The sequence below is a fragment of the Eleutherodactylus coqui genome, chromosome 5, assembly GCF_035609145.1.
Source record: "Eleutherodactylus coqui strain aEleCoq1 chromosome 5, aEleCoq1.hap1, whole genome shotgun sequence".
In the NCBI taxonomy this organism is placed as follows: Eukaryota; Metazoa; Chordata; class Amphibia; order Anura; family Eleutherodactylidae; genus Eleutherodactylus; species Eleutherodactylus coqui.
In genome coordinates this window covers 117,208,306-117,233,203 of record NC_089841.1, presented here as the reverse complement: position 1 = coordinate 117,233,203, position 24,898 = coordinate 117,208,306, and the positions used below count along the sequence as shown (strand labels likewise).

Genomic DNA, 24,898 nt, shown 5'->3' with positions numbered 1-24,898 from the left:
CTGATGCTCTATCATTGTTGTGTGTCTGTACGTGATATTGTGTTTCATTGCGTCCTTTTTTTTCTCTTTTGCCCCAGTGAGTGGGGTATCCCTCCCCCTACTCCTACTGTGCGGCTTAGTGTGCCCTTTTGTGTGTATGTTTTTTAACCAAAATTTAGATTAAAATTAGTTTTTTATTTGAGTATATTCTGTGAAGGGCTTATTTCGAGATTATAGACTTCTCTGCCTCTGCAATTTAAATTACTTGATTTAAAGGGGTTCGTTGCTCGAGACCCCCACTGGTCGATTGATTAACGAGGCTGCATCTCTTATCAGGCTGGTGATGTCATGTTCACTCATAAGAAAAGTCAAAGATGCTATTGGATGCTTACAAGATGAAATGGTGAATTGATTAGGAATGATGTTGAGAAAGCCAAACTTTTAAATTCCTATTTTGTATCTGTTTTCTCTCAGAAAGTAGATGGAAGATCTACTGATCTTCCCTGTGCTATTGGGGGAATAAAATAATGCAGGCTATCTATAAACAGAGAGATGGTGAGAGACCACTTAGCTAACTTAAATAAATTCAAGTCTCAAGGTCCAGATGAATTACATCCTAGGATACTAAAGGAAGCAGCAGAGGTAATTGCTGAACCACTCGCCATAATCTTTGAAAATTCCTGGAGAACAGAAGTCCCAGGCGATTGGAAAAAGGAAAATGTTGTCCCTATCTTCAAAAAAGGGAAGAAGTGGATCCAGGAAACTACAGGCCTGTGAGCCTGACTTCTATAGCGGGAAAGATCTTTGAACAAATTATTAAACAGCATGTATGCAAGTACTTGGATGAAAATGGAGTAATTATCTAGAGCCAGGATGGGTTTGTAACAAACAAGTCATGCGGTGGATAGTATATCTTGACTTTAGTAAAGCATTTGACAAAGTACCTCATACCATACTTATTGAAAAAATGACCAAATATAGGGATGACAAGGCAATTGTTAGGTGGATTTACAACTGGCTGAGTGATCATACTCAAAGAGTGGTCATAAATGGCTGCACATCCAAGTGGAAGAATGTATCTAGTGTTGTACCACAAGGCTCTGTCCTAGGCCCAGTGTTGTTCAACATTTTTATAAATGATCTGGAGGAGAGAATTGATGGAAAACGGATAAAATTTGCCAACGACACAAAACTAGGAGGGATAGCTAACACTAGGGAAGAGAGAGTTTTCAAAAAGATCTAGAAAAGCTTGAACAGTGGGTGGCGACTAACAGAATGGTATTGAACAATTCCTATATCTAGGCAAGAAAAATAAAAAAGCACATACAGAATGGGAGCAATTGGGCCAAGCAACAGCACATATGAAAAAGACTTGGGTATACTTATAGATCATAGACTGAACATGAGTCAACAATGTGATGCAGCAGCCAAAAAGGCAAACATAATTCTTGGATGTATGAAGAGAAGCATAGAGTCTAGATCACGTGAGGTAATTATCCCCCTCTACTGTTCCTTAGTTGTCACAATGCAGAGGGATCAGCCCTATTCTCATTTGCACAAGGAAAGACTAGAAGCAATGGAATGAAACTGAAAGGGAGGAGACACAAATTAGATATTAGAAAAAAACTTTCTGACAGCGAGAGTGATCAATGAGTGGAACAGGTTACCACGGGAGGTGGTGAGTTCTCCTTCAATGGAAGTGTTCAAACAAAGGCAGGACAAATATCTGTCTGGGATGATTTAGTGAATCCTGCACTGAGCAGTGGGTTGGACCAAATGACCCCGAAGATCCATTCCTACTCTACCATTCTATGATTTATATGGCCTAAAAGCAGCTCAGTCCTATTCAAGTGAATGGGATTGAGCTGCAATACCAGGCACAGTCAATTTGAACATCAATATTTTAGTCCCAGAAAAGCCCTTTAATTCAATGACAATTCAACACTAAGGCCCAATTCACATGGGCGTATTTGCACTGCGGGATCCGGAGTGAGCGATCGCCTCCGGATCCCACAGCAAATATTGTCCATAGGCCATGCTGAGCAAAATGCCTTTTCATGCCCACGAGTAGAAATCAACTGCAATTTTCCGCTCGCGGGGGAAGATCGCAGCATGTCCTATTCTGGTGCAAGCCTTGTACAGGCTTGCATGGATGGCTTCGATTGATAGATAGAAACTGGGCCCTCACAATCATTTCCACTGGTGTGCCCTGTGTACCCCAGTCCGACACTGCCTTTAATTGATTGTAAACTAAATTGACCATTGATAGCTGATCCAATGGAAGGAACTTTTTCTTTAATTTCCTAAGGTGGAGAAGAAGCTAAAAGTTTGACTAAATGTAAAGCACATCAACAGTAACAAATGCAATGATAATTAAAATGTATAATACATTTACATAGATTGTTTAAAGGTAGTGTCTGAGTAATTTTTCAGTAAACCATACCAGGGGGTGGGGTGTTTATCGCTATAGACTAAAGTAAACTTTAGTAAGCAAAATACCTTCTCCAAATTACACTATTCACTGCTTTGTCTGACCGACAGTTAACCTATAACTTCACAGATTTGTCTGGCCTCAGTGATATCCTGTAGATAAATCACATGGGCTAGCAGGTAATAGTCCTAGCATATGGGGCATCACTGGTGATGTTCCAATTCGAGTAGGAGATTGGCTACAGCAGTCATATTGGTGAACAGCCACGTCACCGCTTTAGCCAATTTATACAGAGACCAGTGGTGAGGAAGAAAATGGTGGTATTGGGGCAGAAGATGATTTATGAGTTAAGGATGGCTTGTTTGTTTTTCTTAGCATTTTATATCATTCCCTCCCATTGCCACAATGTGTAAACAGGTCGGACAAACCCTTTAAGGGCTTAAAAAAAATGAGGGTACTTGTGGGTTATCTGTCACCCCTTTTTAACCCTTTCCAATCCACTGTCTGACCTCTAAAAACATTATGATTTAAGGCTGTACAGCTCCGATGTTGGAAAACATCCGTTGGGGTTCTCTTACTGTATATTGCCAGCTTCTCTGCTGTCGGAGCCTATCCAACGTGTCACCTCATGCAGTACTGGCTTTAGCCAGCATATAGCGCTGTTGTATAATGGTAGAAAAAGAGTAAGCTCCCCTAAGAAAACCAGGATAGAAATTGGATTGGAAAGGGTTACTATTCAACGCTATCTTGCAGGCTATTACTGCATTTATACTACCTGAATATTATTATAAATATTTATGTTTTGGAGAAATAAAAAGCGTTTAAGACATAAATAGTGGTTTTTTTTTTACGAACATGCATTGGTGAAACATTTGTGAAATTAATTAAAAAAGTGACAGATTTGTGAAATTAATTTTAAAAGTGGTGACAAGTACCCAAATTAGATTTATCTGGCAAATGTAACTGTAGGGTATATTTTTCTACATGCAGCAAGTTATTTGTCCAGTAACTAGTTTGAACAGCTGAAACAGCTTCTATATAGATCAATTTTATTCGGAATTAGATTCAGAGAAAAGTAACTACAGATTTTCCACCTGAGAATTGTGTTGGCATTGAGGACTTAGCTGTTATAATATGTACATTGTGGTTGGCAGCAGGTGTATTTTTGTTTCCACGCTGTAATGCTTTGGTTCCTGTGATGCCTAGAGAATAAACAATCTGGACGACACAATTCACTTATAGTCCCCCTTGGAAATCCGGTGTCCTAAACTTGTCCATTGTTTGATTCCTGGTGGAGACAGAATGCAAGAGGATTTGGAGGTACCGATACCAGGAACCAAGGATAAATGAATCTGTTATTTGAACAGAAGTTGTTACTTTCTTCTTGTTGTCACAATGCATTTTACAAATTCATTTAAAATATCTGCATTGTTACCGGAAATTAGCATAATTTATCATTACTAGCCTGTCATATTATAATTAAGCTGAAAGTAAGCCCAGAAAATGAATGAAGATGACCTATCAGCTTAAACAAATCTTTCTGAATCTAAATATTCCTTATTAGTCAATTAGTGTTAGGCTAAGGTTGCATCGTTGCAGTCCATTGTCACATGAAAGTCGTGTGTATATACAACCATTATATATATTACCGTACAGTACCAGCCACGGATACTCCTGTAACAGTGCAAGCTATAAATTCTCTGTTGCGGTGTGCAATAACCTCCATAGACTCCTAACCAGAAACCCTACCTGCATGTGGAAATGTCTTCGAACAAAAGTAACTTTGGCTTCAGAGTTGCACTGAGGTAGAGAGCGCAACTATATAACTTGTACATTAGGATTAGTGGAAACTGGACAACCTCTTTATTAATTATACATCTTTATAAAACAATTGAGTTCCCATGCCATCTTCCACAACCTAGCACAAGCGAATTCTTTCACCATGGACACAAACAGAATTTATTGAGCCAGGAATGGGTTTAATACCTTGAAGACAGTAAACTGAGCTATGTTAATGCAAAGAACAAAATTGCTACTTTTCCTTGAATTGCAGCCAAAAGATGTATGGATAATCATGTCATATCAGACAATATATATAATATATATGCACATCTGCCCATCTGCATACTATTTCTTAAGGCTGTTAAAACAGCTCTGTTCCATCTAGGCAAGGACTCTGCAAGACCTCTGAAGATGTTCTATGGTATCTGGCACTAAGACAATTGCTGCAGATCCTATAAGTCCTGTAGGTTTTGAGGGTGAGGCCTCTATTAATTGGACTTGCTTTTCCGGCACATCTCACAAATTCTCAATTGGAATGGGATCTGGAGAATTTGGAGGCCACGTTGATAACTTCAACTTTTCGTCATGCTGCTCAAATAATTTCTGAACACTTTTTGCAGTGTGGCAGGACGCATTATCCTGCTGAAAGAGGCCATTATGGAATATGGTTGGCATAAAGTAGGTATGTGATACCTGTAAAAGTAAGATCCACATTAATGCCAGAACTAAGGTTTCACAGCAGAACATTGTGCAAAGCATCACAGAGCCTTCTCCGTCTTGACTTCTTCCCATAGTGCATGCCGGTGCAAATTATTCCCCAAATAAGCAACGCACATGCACCCAGCAATCTAATTGATGAAAAAGAAATTGTGATTCAGAGCAGGCCACTATCTTCCATCACTCCGTGGTCCAGTTCTGAGGCTCATATGCCTATTATAGAGGCTTTTGGCATTGAACAGGTGCCAACATGTTTATTCTGACCACTCTGGATACACAGCCCCATACACAGCAAGCTATGATAAACTGTGTGTTCTGACATCTTTATAACATAGCAAGCAGTAACATTTTTCAGAAATTTATACTACAGTAGTTCATCTGTGGGATCAGATCAGATGGGCCAGCATTTGCTCCTCACGCACATCAGTGAGCTTTGGGCATACCATGACCCTGTTACCGGTTTACCGGTTGTCCTTCTTCGGATCATTCATTCTAGGTAATAACCTCTGCACACTGAGAACATCCCACAAGACCTGTTGGTTCAGAGCTAATCTGGCAAAGTCATTTAGCCAACACAAGTTGGCCCTTGTCAGAATCCTTCAGATCCTTACGTTTGCTACTTTTTTCTGGCTTGCAACACATCAATTTTAAGAGCTAATTACCTTGACTAGGAACCACCAACTTGACCAGAAATGTTTTCAGACTGAGAGTATAACCAGAGTCCTCTGAAAGGTGGAGCCAGAATAAATCTGTATTAATTAAAGCTGATTGATTGGCTGGGATACACACCTCCCAGAGAAGTGTCCTTGATGTCCAGTACTTAAATAACACTATGTGCCAGCGTGAGGATCATGTGGGCCAGGGCTGATGCCGTGACATCACCCCAGTCCTGATAATCTGACACGGGTGGCAAACCATGACAATATGTTGCATAGCAACCCATATACTGGACGTAGACAAAAGAGAACCGGAACAACATTTCTACATCTGAGCGAGCTCTCCCAGTCTCTGGTCCTTGATGATTTTCTTACGCTTATGGTTTTGACTATCCTATGCTTATTTATAAAAAATCTAATAAAAAATAGGCTGGAAAACTACTGCATGCCATAAAGAGGGCTTCCAGCCGATTGATAGTTCTATGCAGTCTGCATAGGAGCGACTGTACTGGGAAAAGCTAATGGCTTTACTGCAAGCAAACTTTGTGTTTCCTTATTACTATCCATAAAATGACTACTGTGTTAACATTAAATATGCACAAAATCATTAAATGTGTATTATGAATAGAACTGTGTACTATTTTACATACAGTATAGTATCTCGTTCAGCGGAACAACTAGCATATTTTTTGTCAGTAAGATCTGTGGTTTGTACTGATATTCCCTAGGGAAATTATATTTTTGTTTTGTCCTTGGTTGTAGCTACTATGGAATGATCTTACTTTAACAGTACAATGCATTAAATATGCAAGAAAAGGACACCAAACTGTTTATTATGCCAGACACTGAAGAGAAATATTAAATGTGTAGTCGCCTTGCATGTTGGTGACAACCAGCACACAAGAAAAGCACTACCACAATTAAACATGATCTTGCAGAAGTCAGTAAATTGATTTTCCATTTTATGGGTTTCATAAAGTCCTCTCTATCTTATTTAAGACTGTCATGAACTTGCATATTTAGCCTTTTCTTGAGGTTTCAGTTCAATGAAGTAAATTAATCTAAAATAACTAGCGTATTTGATTAATGAAGAAAAAATACATTTTAAAAGGACACAAAACAGTTTCCTGCCATTTGCATCTCCCATTTAATTAAGATTGTCCTTAGGCTCTGTTTACGCTAGCATCACGACTTCCATTATTTTTGTAGCCATGACAGGTTTAAAATGTTTCTTAAAGAAGCATGATGAATCCCATTGCCTTATAATGGGGAAGAGGGGGGGGGGGGGCATCTGGCCTCCATCTTTTTTATGGGAATGATAGAGTTGTAGTCTACAGATTGTTTTTGTCATAAATCAATGGAAAGCTGGAGGAAGGGAGACCAGTGGCATAAGAACAGACCCTTATGTGACACTTGCATGACTGTTTTTGTTTTCCCATACATAAATGAGGAACGCTCTGTGAATAGCATTTACAGTCCTTTGAAAGAAAATATCCAGAATGTCTAACGTTCTGCTCACACCGAAGCTTTGCTTTTCTTTGTTAGGTCTGCAATGTGTTTAAAAGAAGAATAGCAGAGTCTGCAGCCCTATTATTCCTGTCAAAACGTGGAATAAAAAAAGAAAACATTATGACATGTGTGGGTCCTACACACACAGTGTTTTTTTTTTTTTTTTTTTTTTTTTAAAGGCCAGTTTTTGTGATCGTTTGTCATATGTTTTTACCTAAAACCAGAAGTGCATTCTAAAGGAATAGGAAATAGATTCACTTCTTGTTTGGGCTCAAAAACTACATGAAAATCGCCCAAAAATCTGTGTGTAAGTCTTCTCTTATTATGTTAAGAAAATGAACTGTATACATATATACATCAAATTAATTATTGTGACAATGCATTTTTCAACAGGCAAGAATATCAACATCAAGGGCCATCTGTTACCCCTGCATTAAATTTTTTCACACGGACTAGCATGGATTTACAAAAAGTTATAGAAGATCAGGTAATATGACTAAATATAATGTACTGACCTTGCAAAATGCATTTGTTGGGCAAAAATACTTTAACCCTTTCCAATCCACTGTCTGACGTCTGAAGACATTCTGATTGAAGGCTGTACAGCTCCGATGTCGGAAGACGTCTGGCAGGGTATTCTTACTGTATATTGCTGGCTGCTCTGTTGTCGGGGGCCTCTCCAGCATGTCCCATACTGCAGTACTAGCTCTAGCCAGCAGATGGTGCCATTGTATAATGGCAGAAAGAGAAAGCCCCCTAGGAAACCCTAAATCCAAAATTGGATTGCAAAGGGTTAAAGTGGTTGTGTCTTTACAAAAAAAAATAAACTACTGGCCATGGGATAAAAGAAAAAAAGACAGCATACTCAGCTATATTCGGTACTTTGGAACACAGCTCAATGGCACCTGTGGCCCTGTGTGGCACCCAGCATGGATGTCCACTGAAAGTCTGGTGACCGCTGCGGCCAATTAGAATTTGCAAGAACATGCTTGGGAGTCGAGTCCACTACATTCCTGACAGCGATCAGCTGCTGTAAGCTGCCATGATTGAAGTTAGCTCAGATTGTGGCTCTTAACCCCTTCGTGACCAGACTTTAGTGTTTTTACATCCTGGCTGGCTGGGCTTTAATACATAGGGCTATAAAAACACTCCAGCTCCGTGGATTAAAGCCGCGGGGGCCGTGGACATGACGGCTCCCTGCTGTCAGCTGCCGGAGGTAGCCAACAACCTGGAGCTGTCATGGGGGCCCCGATATGCGACCTCCGTTCACGCGGTTGCTGCTATCCAATGGATAATGGCGATCGCATAAAAGTAAATAAAAAGTCAAAAAAGTTAGTTTCAGCTTCCCTCATGGATCGGATCCAAGTTCTCCATCATTTTTGCCGCTCAAGGCACAAGTGTGCTATGGGGTCTAAAACACTTTTAAGTAAAATGTCTGTTCTGAAAACCACCGGCTGTTCCTTTCGCTGTGGGCCCCGTTGTGCATACAGACAGAAGATTAGGGCCACAATTGGTATGTTTCTGAACACAGGACAAACAGGGGGATCCATTTTGGGGTGCAAATTCTCATTTTCATGTGCACTATAGAAAAATACCTGTCTTTAAAATGGCATATTTGCAAAAATATGATTTTTTTTTCTCTTTCTCTTTGCAATCTTGGCTTTGTGTAGGAAAAGAAAATGTTTCTCAAAATGTTAATAATTAATGTTAAATTTGTACGACTCCTAAATGGTTAAAAAAACCTAAAGTTTTTCTAATGTGCTATCATGCACTGAGAACGACTTAAAAAAAAGAGCAGAATGTCAGAATTGCAGATTTCTTTGGTAACCTAGTCGCAAAAAAACGTAATAAAAAGTCGTCATGCTCAAAAATATGTATGTACCCCAAAATGGTACTAATAAAAACTACAACTCGCCTCACAAAAAATGAGGCCTCAGACATCCCAATCAACAAAAGGAAAAAATGGTACGGATCCCACAATATAGCGAATTAAAAAAAAGTTTTACTTCTTAGAAGTAGTAAAACACAAAAAACTATTTTAAATTTTGTACTGCCATAATCGTACTGACCTACAGAATAAAGTGCACATATAACAAAATGATACGTTTTGACTTCCCTCCCTAAAACCTTGCACAATGGCATTTTCTTCAACATCACGCCGCTAAAAATTTTAAAACGTTTTTTTAGTAAATTATATGGTACAATAAATGGTACCATAAAAAAATACAACTCATTCCACAAAAACAAGCTCTAATATAGCTGTGTTGACAAAAAATGAAAAAGTTATGGCCCTTGAAAGGTGGAGACAAAAAAATGAAAAGAAAAAAATATGAAAAATCTTTGGCCTTGAAACCATTAAGGAGTTGTATGAGATTAAAAGGAAGAGCTGCTATTTATCCAGAAATAGCTCAGCTGCTTCGGCTTTGGGTTTCCTGCTCAACTCCATTCAAGTGTCAGTATGATATGATTTAAATTGGTAATCAGATGCATAACCCATTGGATGTCCAACCTTATGGTTGACTGATAACATTAGAGACACTTACCCCTTTGTCACACGGGCATATTTGTGCACATCATTGCGTACACAGAAAAAAGAACCCATTGATTTCAATGGGCTCATACACATGTGCGTATTTTGTGTGCGCAATTGCGTTGCACAGAAATATATGCAGCATGCTCTATTTTCCTCCATATTTGCGCAGGAAAAGAACATATCTTGAACTTATACACTAATTAGCCATTTCAGTAGCTGGGAGCATGGTTGTGTGTTTTATTGTGCATGCAAATTCACACAATTTGTGCACGCAAAAAGTACAGTAAAAAATGTACTTCCGCATGCAAATACGCATACACTCGTGTAACACAGGCCTTATAACCATGCACCAACAAAAATAACAATAGGGATAGAAAAAAGGATGAAAATCTACCATTCTCCCATCATTTATATTGTGTCTATGGCCAGACTTAAATGAAATATTACAGTTGTAAATTAGATATATGACTCCATCCAAGGCATTTCTATAACCTGCTCAGTTTTCAAGGATCCTTCAGAAGGTATCCTAAGTGCACTTGCAGAGTGTATTTAATTTACTTACAACAAATGGAATTCCTTTTCTTCACAAGAATGTCGCAGAATATGTTACCTCCAGTTCTTTCTTTGACTGCAGAGAACCTGAGTTACACTGAGCAGGACTGATTTCATCTGACAGACACTTGATATCTCAATGTGCAGAAACGATCTTTTGCATTGGGTATGCTGAGCAGCTACACTGAAACACAATGACTCCATTTGCCTGGAACCAGAACTTGCACTTTATTGGCCTGAAAGATTTGTAATCACTTGGTTCTTGAAAGAATCTAAATTACATATACCGAACTCCATCTTAGTCATGAGGAACATTGCTTTTTTCCTATAAACATCTATAGAATTTACTGCTAAACATCTCATTGGTTTTCTTTTTTCGTTTTGCCTTTTTATAGACAAGAAAAGGTCAGCATTACTGAATCACATCCTTCCTGCATTACTTTGTTTGATCGGCCTTGTTTTATCAGTAGACCTGCTTTAAATTTTGATGATGCATTCATTTATGGTTCGTCACTCTGTCACACAAGTTATACCGCAGAACGATTAAACTTCAGCTCTAGGCATATAGTTGCATATGATTGGGCATTACGTTTGGAGCTTAGGAGAATGTCCTGGTATATGCAACCAACATGAAGCCTAAGTGCAGTGTGGACATAGCCTTATATTACTTCTCCCTAAGCCCATAACTGTATTGGCAAAAGTTTTCTGTTCCAAAAAATGTAGTTTGATATTGCTAAACTTTTAAAGCCTTTTAAAACTAGGATGACCCTCTAACCCCATGTTGACCTTTAAGAAGGATACAGCTTGATGCAGCCTTCAGCCTTATATTTCTCCACTTACAGATGTGGTCAATAGAGTTGTGCAAACTTTTCAAAAGTTTGCTTCTGCCCGTTTGCCGAAATTCGTCAAAACGTTTGATTCTGTCTGTATTAGTTCTGACCATACCAGACGTTCATAAAACCTTTAAAACTGGTATTGCACACTAAAACAATGACGGTAGTGGTGGCTCAGTGGTTTGTATTGTTGCCTTGCACTGTTAGGGCCCTAGGTTTAACCCTTTCCAATCCACTGTCTTACTTCTGAAGACATTATGATTTAGGGCTGTACAGCTCCGATGTTGGAAGACGTCTGTTGGTGTTCTCTTACTGTATACTGCCAGCCTCTCCGCTGTTGGAGCCTATCCAACGTGTCACCTCATGCAGCACTGGCTTTAGCCAGCATATAGCACTGTTGTATAACAGCAGAAAAAGAGTAAGCCCCCTAGGAAAACCAGGATACAAATTGGATTGGAAAGGGTTAAAACTTACCAAGGACAACATCTGCATGGAGTTTGTATCTTTTCTCTGTGTTTGTGTTTTTTCTTGTTCTTCTCATCAGTAGTACAAATACTAGTAATTATTAGGACATTATAGTAGCAGTGTTTCTGGTGGCACATCACACACACAGCAGCTTGATTACCACACAAGACAAACACAGCTTGGCTCCTCTCACAGCAGTGACATCACCACAGATCCTTTAGTTAGCCCACTGGATCTCTGTGGTAGGTCAGTGTGTTCTGTCAGGACTGCTGAGTTGTGTTGGAAATTATAGTTCCAGTGTTTCTGGTGTCGCAATACGCCACACAGCTCTGCTACTTGGTACATGTATTATGATCCCCACACATCACACACAGCTTGGCTCCTCCCACAGCAGTGACATCACCACAGGTCCTTTAGCCCATCGGATCTTTGTGGTGGAGGTAGGTTGGTGTCTTCTGAGATAATAACGGCTTAGTTGTATTTTCATTTTGTTATTTTTATCCTCCCCTTTCAAGAGCCCTAACTGTGTTGTTCTTCTGTTGGGCAGACTCTTTGTTTTTATATTTGTTGTAGGACCTTCAAGGGCGTCACCAGGGGGCGGAGTGATGCTGTTACCAGGGGTGGAGCATAAAAATCACTCACACACATACACACAGACAAGTGGTCGTTAGTAGTTTGAAGAAGCATGGTGCTAAGAGGTTAGCACTGTTGTCTAGAAATGATGAAGTCCTGGATTCAAATTTGACCAAAGAGAACATCTGCATGGAATTCTACAAGTTCCATGTGGATAATGTTCAGAGTTGAAACGAGGACCCCAATACTATAATGCAACAGGGCTAACCACTGAGCCATAGCCAATGAACCACCACCACCATTTTTTCAGGGCTCTGAGACAGTATTCAATACTTGTTTTAGGGAATTTTATGAACTTCCAATTTGGCTGCAACAATCTGCCTGAGGTTCAAGTTCAAGTTGAACTGAACTTTTATTAAGGTTCAACCCGAATTTGGTTTCTACAGATTCAGTTAAGTCATCACTACCGTGTTCCCCCCCCCCCCCCCCCCCCCAAAAAAAAAACACAGTATGTTATATTTATTTTAGCCCCAAAATATGTGCTAGGGTTTATTTTCAGGGAATATCTTATTTTGAATTGGCTGAGTAGCGGTGAGCGAAGGCCATGGTTCAGCCAATTCAAAAATCCCTCCCCCACACAGCAATGGCTGTGATTGGTTGAGCGGCCGCTCAGCCAATTACAGCCATCACTTCGTGCATTCACTGTATGAATTGGCTGAGCGGCGGTAAGCAATGTCTGCGGCTCAGCCAATTTAAAAATCCCTCCCCCACACAGCGATGTCTGTGATTGGATATGTTCAAGGACTGTCATCTGTGGGTCCAGAGGAGTGTCAAGTTGGGAGTGGTGAAAGCACTCCAAGGACAGAAGAAATGATGCAATATGGAGTGGAATATTCTGACAATGTGTTTTCCTTGCAGGAGGGTGTCAAACGTGATCATGCAAAATCAGATGAAATGCATGTCTCTGTTGCAGGTTGATGAGGGGAAATCTGCACCATGTGAATTGATGTCTAAAAATGCATGTGTGGGGAATTGCTCAAGTGGGGTTAGACTAGCTAATAACTATGAAAAGCTGCTGTGTGGCACGCATAGAGTTAATGAGATTAACCACTTAGATTTTGACACTTTAGTTCAGCTTCAGAAAAAAAGAAAAATTACTTTCTACTGCCAGAAATATTTCCCAAATGAAGATAGAGTGTGGACACATTGCCACAGAGGGTTCAGCCAACACCCCTTGTAAAAGTTAGCACAAATATGCCTCCAGAGAGAGAGAGGATTTGTAGCTGTAATTTCCAGGGAAACTGAAATATTTGCTAGCAGCAACCAGAAGTCAGTTGGGACTACAAACATTAAAGGTGCCAAGAAGAAGAAAAGGGGAAAGAAGACTGCTTCTAGCAAAATAGAAGAAGGTGTAGTTAGTGTAGACCCTGAGGTCCAAAGTCAGTCAGACGGTGACTGCTTGCTCAAACTTTAGGAGGAACTTGTACAGATGCATGCTGTCCTGAATACTATGGTGAAGCAAGGGTTACTAATAGAGGAGCAGACAGAAAGACTCCAGAGAAAAAGAGAGGATTAGAGATGAGCGAGCACCGAAATGCTCAGGTGCTTGGTACTTGAGTCGAACTTTTCGTAATGCTCGAGAGCTCGTTTCGAGTAACGAACCTCATTGAAGTCAACGGGGGACTCGAGCATTTTTGTATGGGACTGATGCTCCACATAGGTCATGACTTGTGAAACAGCAGAAAACATCAGAAAGTCATGGAAACACCACAGAAACTGATAGGGAAGGGCAGGGGCAGCATGCATGGCTGCATCTGAGGCTCCCAGGTCCCACTATTAAGCGAAAATGGGGGCAAGAGTCTGGCGTCACCCCCCTAACAATTTACTTGGGACGAACCCTCATTGGCAAGGCACACGCGCTGGCACATCTTAGCTAAGCACCACACTACCTTCAACCAAGGACAATCACTGCCTGCAGGTGACACCACTGCCTCTTTTCTTGGGTTACATGCTGGATCTGTATTACGAATGTGTTACAGTACGCTTGTCTGAGAATGGCCTAAACCACAAAACTGAGCTGTACACATTTAAAGATCAGAGCAGTTCCTACAGAACAGTTCCAGAGCAGACCACATAGGATCAGAGTTGTGCCTTTATTTGACTAGTCATAAGGTGAACAAGTTTCCATCAGGCTATGTAGATGAGCTTGCACTAGGAAGTTCCTTCTCTGTTTTTTTTCTTCATTTTTCTATTAGCTGGTTAAATATTTTAAATTATACACAATCATGAAAAGAATAAGCACGGATTAATTTACATGGGGAAATTAAATGAGAATGGCACTCAATGTTATTACTCAAGTTAATGGCTATTATTATTTTTTCAATCTTTGTTTCATCAGACTGGAACAAGGACTTACACGTTGCACTTTGTCATTTCTATTATTATTTTCCACCTCCATTATTAGAACTATTATAGTAATACAATGCTGAATATTATGCATGTTTTGTATAGAAAGAAAAGCCTTTGAAACCCACCAATTTTCACGAAAGCTTTGGAAAATTTGTTGCAGTTTGACATAACTATAGGAAGTGAATAGTATCTTTATTTAAGCGTTAGGGCTCATGCACACAGCCATATTGCAGTTCTGTTTGGGTAAAGCCATAATACAGCTTCCATAGAGGTCTGTGAGCCCTCTACTATACTTCTGTATGATTGTTCCATCAGACTCCATATAGATGGAGCCATTCCCTCTGTGTTAGAGATGAGCGAGCGTACTCGGAAAAGAACTACTCGCTCGAGTAATTTGCTTTATCCGAGTATCGCTGTGCTCGTCCCTGAAGATTCGGGTGCCGCTGCGGCTGACAGGTGAGTCGCAGCGGGGAGCAGGGGAGAGCGGGCGGGAGAGAGGGAGAGAAAGATCTCCCCTCCGTTCCTCCCCGCTCTCCCCTGTAGCTCCCCGCTCCGTGCAGGCACCCGAATCTTCAGGGACGAGCACAGCGATACTCGGATAAAGCAAATTACTCGAGCGAGTAGTGCTTTTCCGAGTGCGCTCGCTCATCTCTACTCTGTGTGGGAAATATCACTGTAAACATTGAAACTGACAGAGCCTGTACAGGATTGCACTTGAGGTGCATTAGCTATATATGGTCCGTACTCGGGGATCTTCCATGTACATGAGTCCTAACTTGAACTCTTAAAGGGGTTGTCCCGCGAAAGCAAGTGGGGGTATAAACTTCTGTATGGCCATATTAATGCACTTTGTAATGTACATTGTGCATTAATTATGAGCCATACAGAAGTTATCAGAAGTTATTCACTTACCTGTTTCGTTGCTAGCGTCCTCATCTCCATGGTGCCGTCTAATTTTCAGCGTCTAATCGCCGGATTAGACGCGCTTGCGCAGTCCGGTCTTCTTCTTTTCTGAATGGGGCCACTCGTGCCGGAGAGCGGCTCCTGGTAGCTCCGTCCCGTCACGTGCCGATTCCAGCCAATCAGGAGGCTGGAATCGGCAATGGACTGCACAGAAGCCCTGTGGTCCACCGAGGGAGAAGATCCCGGCGGCCATCTTCACCAGGTAAGTAAGAAGTCACAGGAGCGCGGGGATTCAGGTAAGCACTGTCCGGTTTTCTTTTTTAACCCCTGCATCGGGTTTGTCTCGCGCCGAACGGGGGGCTGTTGAAAAAAAAAAAAAACCTGTTTCGGCGCGGGACAACCCCTTTAAGCTTTGGACCTTATTCACACAATTATGTATAATTTTGATGTGTAAAAAATGGGACAGTTTTAATGCTTGCGTATGTCCATTGTATGTGTTCATAATTTATGTCTGTGTGATCTGTATGTCATCCACAGTAAAAGAAAAACTGAAGGAGGCCCATTTTTTTATGATTGCTTAGCAATGATCAGTAAAAAATGGAGCACACAGAAAAATCCTTAATGTGTGCTCCATTTTTTTTGCATACCCATTGACTTGAAACTGTTAGTGTCATCCGAGAAATTGGAACGGAATATGACATGCTGCGTTTTTTTTCACATTTTGTGTAAAAAATGTGTATCTGTATAGCACCTTTGATTGTAGTGGATCAGTATACTGTCCATTTGCGGTTAGTTTCAAATACTAACAGCACATGGACATGAAAATTGCTTGTGTGAATAAGCCCTCTAGTGAGCCGGTAACCAGCAAGAACCTGCTACATCCATGTAGGCCATGAGGCCAAAAGTCTACATGGATGCAACCCATAAGGGGCTGGAAGGAAAGGAAGAAGACATGCAATAACGACTGGCAAACACCAAGAACACCACCACACATCAGCAGCTAGAATAGCTAATGAATATGAGGTATTAGCTAGTAATTTGACCAAAGTACAAAAGCTCATAAGTGCGCGTCAAGGGTCCTCATTGTCTTGTGAGTCCCTACTCTAACAGAACAACTTTGCGCTGGGAGTCCTGCCTACAAGCGGGGCAGTCGTCCCAATAGACAGTCCAACGCTGGAACCTAGGGGCCAGGCTCCCCATAGATGGAATATAACATATATGCTGAACAGGACACTGTTTACATGCACAAACAAACAAGGGTCATACACCCTAAACAGGTAACTGTTCACACTAACAAACAGGGAATCCCACCCAGAACCTCATGCAAGCAAGCAATACCAGAGTTGTGATAGTGAATGAGGAAAATATCAAAAGGGACTGGTATTTATATGCAGTAGACCGGTGGTGGTTGGCTGGCTAGAGAACTCCACACCCCCAGCCAACCAAATCAACCCCACCTGCTGCAGTGTGCTCCTGGAAACCCAACAGAACTACAGGTCCCAGGAGCACAACATGACATTATCTGTGTACATACAAATATGAAGTGCATTAGGGTGTATGGGGTAGGGGATATAGTGGTATGAAGGGAGTCAAGGGGAAATATAGTGGAGACGAATTAGAATAGGGAATATGGTAGGCTCCCCTAAAAAGATGTATTTTTAAGGCACACTGAAAATTATGGGCATTTGGAATTAACCTGATTGTCTGGGGTAGCACATTCCAGAAAACTGGTGCAGCTCAGAAAAAAATCTTGGAGACAGGAGTGGGAGGTTTGAATTAAAGTTGTACGTAGTCCAAGGTCATGAGCTGAGTAGAGGACACAGGTAAGGTAGTAGACAGAGTTGAAAGAGGAGATATAGGAGGCGCAGCATTGTTAAGAGCTTTATGGATGAGAAATGATATATTAGAAACAGCGCTCAAATGATTTTATGTAAATATGTATTCAAAGGTATGTATGGAGGAAGGAGGGGACTCACCTGGTGCCCGCGGTCTGACTCAACATGTAGGAGTCGACCACTGCACCTTAGGAAACTTCCCTCCAACTTTCAACCAACTCGCTCCCTTCAAACCAAGAAATAGATGAGTCATTAATTTAAAATGTATGCCGTATTTGATGGGCAGCCAGCGTAGTGACTGGACAGGTTGGAGGCATCAGTGTGCTATAGCAGGTGGCAATGAAAAGTACAGTGTTGTAAGTACAAACCAGACTAAAGCCCTATGTAAACTTTGAAGAGGCTGCAGTGCTCACAATTCATGGCCCCTTTAAACAGCTGATCGGTGGGGTGCTGAGAGTCGGACCCCCAGCGTTCAAATATTGATAGGCCTATCCTTAAAATAGGCTATCAATTTTAAAAGCTTGGATAATTCTTTTAAAGGATTATATGGTTTTAGAAAATATTTTCATGCCCTTACATTAAATATGCAAATTTGCATTTGGAATTCAACAGAATCTTTTCTATTGGGATTTCTTTCCGCCATCTCCTGAGACGTGGATTTGATGATTTTTTTCCTCTTTGCAGGTAATACAGGAGAATAATAGACAGGACAGAAATGAGGTCTTTGTTAATCCTTCATCATAAAAATTAATTCTTTGAAATATTATAAATCTTGCAAGACCAATTATGCATATTTTACAGCTATGCTGCTGTTGCCTCTACTAACAAGATACTTAATTGTACAGAATTACTTGCAATTTATTAAGCATATATTCAGTTTTGTTCTTTTGCGACTTCCTTTGCTAATTAAGTGCCTCTACAATAAATGCATTATCTATTTATCATTATATTAAGTATGAAGAGTTAGAAGCCAATAATTTACCCATAACCTTTATTAAATGTAACAGAAAACTCCAAGCTAGCAAATAAACGTCAATAATGTCAAACAATCATATTAATTAGATATAGTACAATATAACTTCAGATCCTGTATGCGGTATGGAGGTAAAATACACTGACAGCTACAATATTTCTAAGCATGGGCACTTACTGGTGAAGAGAATGGGTGCAGATTTTTTATCAGGTTTTGTTCAAGTTTTTTACTGCAGTTTTTGAAGCCAAAATCCAATGTGGTTCACAAAAAGGTATGTTCACAAGGGACAATAAGCAGCATATTACAGTAGCATCAAAGTGGATGGCGGTTGTAGAAATCTCATCCACTCACTAAATAAAAATGTTGAGAATAAATTGACCTGTGGTGTGGGTTTTTAGCTTCGCATGTCAGCTTATGCTGTGGATTGGTCACAGATTTCTTGCACATTTTCTCCATTGAGTTCCATGGGAAAGTCAAAATCTGCAACAAATCCGAATGTGGATCCTCAAAATCCGCAAGTAGGGAAACATTAAATAAAAAGCAGTGTAATCAAAAAATACATTATACTTACCTTCTGCACATTCTCGCCACTCGGTAGAGTCTCGCCTGCTGCGGTGCTGGTCCCTCGTGGCCTCTAGTGATGACATTTGTATAAACATGTGAATGCTGCATCAAATCACAGGCAACAATAGTCACATTGGTCAAAATAACATCAATGTATGCCAGCAGAGGAGCAAGCAAGGCTCTGTACTAAGCGGGAAAAAGCTGGAAAAGGTGATCATCATTTTTGCAGTTTTTTTGTTTGTTCCTGAACTACAGCGGCAAATCCACAAGTAAATCTGCATGAAAATGATGTGGATTTGCTGCTGTGAAATCTTCTGTGGATTTGTTATGCAAAATCCAGATTGATTTTCTGCAACTAATCCACGCCAAGTGAACATACCTTAAAGGACAGATAACATTTCTCTTTCGTTTGAATGCAAACCTGGTTTTGACTTTAAAAGCTGCTTCAAAAAAACTGAACAAAACCTACAGCACTTTTCTCTGTACTAGATTCACAGTGTATAAAGGCCCATTTACACACAATGATTATCACTCAAAATTCGCTCAAGCAATGTATTTTGAGCAATAATCGTTGTATGCAAATGCTACCATCGTTTACTTTTTGGCCGAATGATGAGTTTTAGGTGAGCATAAAATCCATAATTTGGCTGGAGAGCTGATAGCAGGGACTTCATGCTATGTTCTCTATGGGAGCACTGATTAAATTGTTTCCAGCTGCAGTCCCGCAGCAGAACAAAGGAGCTATATGCAGAAAACAGTCCACCTGCTGTTCTCTGCATACAGCTCCGGAGGCTGCATGCAAATGAAGGTAATAAGCTGCTAATACGCATTAGTTCCCATTAGCAGCTTATGCAAAACAATCGTTAAAACTGTCAATCATCCTATCTTTTGAATGGATTTTGAGCTATCATCTATGCGTGTAAAGTAATGCTAAGTTGAGAATATAGTTCAGTATCAGTAACTTTAAGGTCTCATGCACATGTTAGAACATGAAGTTTTGTACCACATCATGTTGATTTATTATACAATTCTCACATTTCTTCCCAATAGAGAAAAATGTCTGTGGTGCCATAGCATTATTAAAATCATGCACAAGAATCTCAATAGAGAATAACTAAGTAGAATATTTTAAATCACATTGTCTATTGTACAATAGCAAATAATCTTTGTATTCAGCACCATCAATTTTTGTCATGCCAGCATGTTGTCTCCCCAATTTATTGAGTTTAATAGTGCATATCCTGCTGCATAATTTGCATATAGAACAAAAGGCTGCACTTGATGTAATTAATAAATGATATTGATAAGTAGACACCACACTGAGGACATACTTTATACATAAATTGTATGAGAAAAGGAGAGGATATGCAAAACATCATATGAGAGACATTAATTGAAGAACAAAAAAAAAATAATAGCAACTTTCTTGATTTCATTTATCGTCAATAAAGTGATCCGAACTGAACCCAAATCAGTGTATTGAATACTCTGGAGTGGAACTGAGCTGCAGTGCCAGCAATAACCCATAGATAAGAGTTGGGCTCTTTTGTAAAATAGCAATCTAGTTTTTTAAACCTCATACAATCCTTTCAATAAGAGGAGTCATATCTTAAAGGGGTTGTCCAAGTTATTTAAAGGGTATCTTAACAGGTTCTCCATCGTGTAAAATAACAAAGCAGGTGATACTCCGTCACGCTTGTTCTCTGACAGTGGCTTCTTGGTCTCCATGCTGATGTCATCTTTACAGGCTGCATTAGGCCTGAGCTGTCCCCAAACAAGCTGCTGCAGCCAATGACAGCGCTCAGCAATAATCGCTGAGGGCTGTCATTTGTTGCAGCAAGTTTATGGGATGTCACGGGTTGAGTGCAGCCTGTAAATAAACAGCACAGCTTAGATATGGAGCCGTCAGTGGAGGATGAGCGGGGAGAGGTGAGTATCTCCTGCTTTGTTATTCTATACCATGGGGGGACTTGTTGAGATGACCTTTACATAACTCAGACAACCTTTTAAGGTGGCCATACACCTTGGACAGCTGTTGAATGAATGCCTAGCCGAACTTCATGTGCTGCCAGACACTTCTGTTTAAATCCAACATGATCCAATTCTTCTTTCTTCTAACATCTCCTGTTGAGAGAGACTAGACAGATATTCAGTCATTGCCAAAATTGGAGGTCATGTCCAAGAAAGTGATAAGAGCTAGTGGGTGTGCTGTTCTCAATAGTAAAGCTGAAGCTCCTGTTATCTCCACTATAGCAAATCTATTAGGGCTGGTAACCCAATATATTTAGATTTTGCTAAATATAACAAGGAAATGTTAGAATTTCAATGATCTTTACATTATAAGGATATTGCAAATTTACCTGAAAAACGGGACCTAATAATAATAATCTTTATTTGTATAGCGCCAACATATTCCGCAGGATCTTCTATTAGTTTGTTTATGGCACTGTCAATGTAGCTATATGTATTTTTTTCTACAGAATAGAAGGAACTTGGCAAGTGGCTGTACTTCCACATTACAGATTGTACATTTTTAGTTCTTTAGAAAGAAAAATGTATTGTTGTTACCCACAATAGTATTCATTTTACAGAAATGAAGAAATAAAGTTGGTATGTACAAAAATAATCAGCTATGTGTGCATAAAAAAACCGCACAGTTATGCAAGCAATAATTAAAATGGATTTTGGACATAACCTGTTAAAGGAGCAAAGTGTTTGTTCCTAAAGGACCAGACTTTTTAGCAATTTTATGAGTGTAGTGGTTTTATACCACTATTTGTTTTTCTTGGGATGCCAAAATTATATTGCTGTATTATTTTTTATTTATAGTTCTTTATTTTAGCATACAAATATTAAAAATAAAGTATAGGAATGTGTTCCCCATTTTTTGGGGACATTTTGGTATATAATTTGTAAAGTCTTGGATTACAGTTAGTGATGAACAAGCATACTCGCTAAGGGCAAGTGCTCGAGCGAGCATTGCCCTTAGCGAGTACCTGCCCGCTCGAGAGAAAAGGCTTGGCTGCCGGCGGCGGGCAGGGAGCAGCAGGGGAGAGTGGGGAGGAACGGAGGGCAGATCTCTCTCTCCCTCTCTCCCCCCTGCTCACTGCCGCAACTCACCTGTTACCCGCGCCGCCAGCCGAACCTTTTCTCTCGAGCGGGCAGGTACTCGCTAAGGGCAATGCTCACTCAAGCAATTGCCCTTAGCGAGTATGCTTGCTCATCTCTAATTACAGTCTAAGGCCTTAGTCAGACGGGCGTTTTTTCGCGCGATTTGCGGATCGCATGACGGATGCGCATCCGCAAATCGCGTGACCGGTGCGCGCAAGTCGCCCGCAAATCGCCCGAAAATCTGCTCCTAGCCGCGTTTCATTAGAAACGGGCCGGAGCTGTCCAGCGCATTGCATTCAATGGAGACGGCAATACAGCCGTCTCCATTGAAAGCAATGCGCTGCGGGCGAGCCCCGGATGAATTGTCGGTAAGGGCTTAAATATATAAGCCCTTACCTGCAATTCATCCTAAAATGTGTAAAAATAAAAAAAAATTGTATACTCACCTTCTGCCGGCAGCCGGAGCTCCGCGCGGCCGTCCTGCAGTGGGTGTGAAGGGGGTGTGAGTCAGACCTGCCCCCTGATTGGCTCAGCGCTGAGCCAATCAGAGGCATGCCTCACTCACACCCATTCATGAATTCATGAATGGATGTGAGTCAGACCTGCCCCTGATTGGCTCAGAGCTGAGAGGCAGCAGTCACTCACCCATTCATGAATTCATGAATGGGTGTGTGAGTGTTTTCAGCCTCTGATTGGTCAGGGCTGTGACCAATCAGAGGCAGATCATTCAGCAGGCGGGGATTTTAAAGCCCCGCCGGCTGAATAGTGCCAAGAAGCAGTTCAGGAGAACTGACAGCGGCCGCGGCTGGACTCCGGCTGCAGCGGAAAGGTGAGTATACAATTTTTTTTTATTTTAACACATTTTAGGACGAATTGCAGGGAAGGGTTTATATATTTAACCCCTTCCCGACAATTCACCCCGCGCACGCCGGCAGCCCATTGCTTTCAATGGAGCGGCTGTATTGCTGCTCCACTGAATTCAATGGGCAAACATCGTTTTTCTCTGCCACAGCTGTTACAGAAGAGAACAGGAATCACAGATCGCAGATAGGTGCGATCTGCGATTTTTTGTTCTATAATTTATCGGACGAGCGCATAAAAAGCGCTCATGTGTCCGATACCATTGCAAAGCAATGGTTTTATAAGATCGCCGGGCGCATGCGCATGCGCAAATCGCGGCTAAAAACGCCCGTCTGACTAAGGCCTAAATATGGTGATGGTTTAGGTTGGTGTCAAAAGTGGGTTTTTTGTTTTGCTAGGGGAAACATCCCTTATAGTGACAATAATCGCTGTCAGAATTGGGCTGGGGTCTGTTTTGACTCAGCAGCTCTACCATACCAAGGGTCTTCAGTGATCACGTGATCGACTGTTTCAGTGGAGGAAATCGACCTGCCACTTCCAGTATTCTCTACATAGCATTCATAGAGCACTATATAGGCCGGAAAAGAGGAGGCAAAAGCAGTTATAAACTCCTCCACTGTCTCTGACAGGTGGGCACCCAACCTGCTAGATTGCAGGAGCTTTAGACCAAGTGCCATATATTTATGGAGCTTGATCTTTATCGGGTTATAAAATACAGAATAAATACATGACTATTTTTAATTACTTTGTTTTACATATGACCCATGTGTCTGGTGACTACAGTATAGATTGCATTGATGTAATATGTGAAATAATCACCAAAATTATAAACCCAGCAGCAAGAGATCTGCTCCACTGACGGCATCCGATGGATTTTTCCTTTGCTTTTGAACCCTTTGAACAACATATATTGTACTAGAACCACACTGTAGAATCTCCTGGTGGATCAGTTCACCCTTGAGTACAATCCTATCAGTAGATATACGATACAGTAATGTGTATATAGATTTTCTAGTACATTATTGGCCTGTAGGCATTCAAGCTATAGCCACATTATATTTAATTATTTAATTCCCAAATATTTATATAATAATTGCAATGACTAATATAAATAATAAGTATAACTTATATCACTTTTCTCTAAAGTGGGCAAAAGAGCTGCAAATTATACTTAAGACAGATGAAGAAGAGAAGGAAAAAGAAGAGCAAGAAAAACAAAGAAAAAAAGAAGAACAATTTAAAGAAATAATGAGGAAAAGAGAACAGAAACTAAAGAAGACAAGCAAACCTTATGAGCTCCCTTGGTCTGTGAAATGAAAATGTACAGATGTGTCAATCTTTAAGGCCCATTTACACATAATGATTATCGCTCAAAATTTGTTCCAACAACCGAAAATGAGTGCTAATAGTTACATGTAAACGCAGGCATCATCCACTTTTCGTTTGAATGATGATTTTAAGGTGAACTTAAAATCCATTGTTCAGCTATTGGAGATGAAGCAAACACATTTTTCTATCCATAGACCGCAGGCTGATAGCTTCATGGGGAGCCGGCAGATAACATTGTAGCCTGCTGTCAGCCGTAATTAAAACAATGCAGCCATGTATACAGCTGGGTGTGTAATTAATCACACGCTGGGCTCTGCAAACAGCTCCTGGAGGCCCCTTTACATGCAACTGGCCATTAACACTTTATGCAAAAAGATCGCTAAATCTTTCAATCTTTCAGTCATTTAAAAGATTATCTTTGCGTGTAAATGAGCCTTTACCTTTCCTCTTGATTGGATATGTTCAGATATGTGGGCCTGCACTCACTAAATAGAATATATGAAGTTTTAGTTATGCTAAAGAAACTGATTCCACTCAACTGGCAATAAAATGCTAACATGATACCCCAATTGGTCTTCAGTTCTCTATTCTCCCATTAAATATAAGAGATGGACCTAAAGCTTCCAATAAGGTTAATATTAACTACTTCCTTGGTGCTCATGGGCCATGAGAAGGAGAAAAACATGATCTTTATAGTGCATCATAATCATATTATGCCTCAAAACCCCTCCCTCAAGTGCAAACCTAGTATACACACAGTAGAGTACAAGAGAGGGCTGGAGAACATAGTTTGAGGTTCAGGGGACTGTATGTGGCCCACACAGATATTTCAGGTGGTGGCTGAATTTACTATATTGGAATTATTATATTATATTTCTTATGG

General features: G+C 40.5%; 1 protein-coding gene across 2 annotated transcripts in view; it reads left to right on the top strand.

Annotated features, from left to right (window-relative positions):
• Window positions 1-24,573, top strand: part of TMEM232 (transmembrane protein 232) — a 180,128-nt gene extending 155,555 nt beyond the window's left edge. For both annotated transcript variants that reach the window (XM_066603049.1, XM_066603048.1), the window contains exons 13-14: window positions 7,468-7,561; window positions 23,833-24,573. In XM_066603049.1, the coding sequence (XP_066459146.1) occupies window positions 7,468-7,561; window positions 23,833-24,003 (265 nt within the window). In that variant the 3' untranslated portion in view covers window positions 24,004-24,573. The remainder of the gene's footprint in view (window positions 1-7,467; window positions 7,562-23,832) is intronic.
• Window positions 24,574-24,898: the final 325 nt, after the last annotated feature.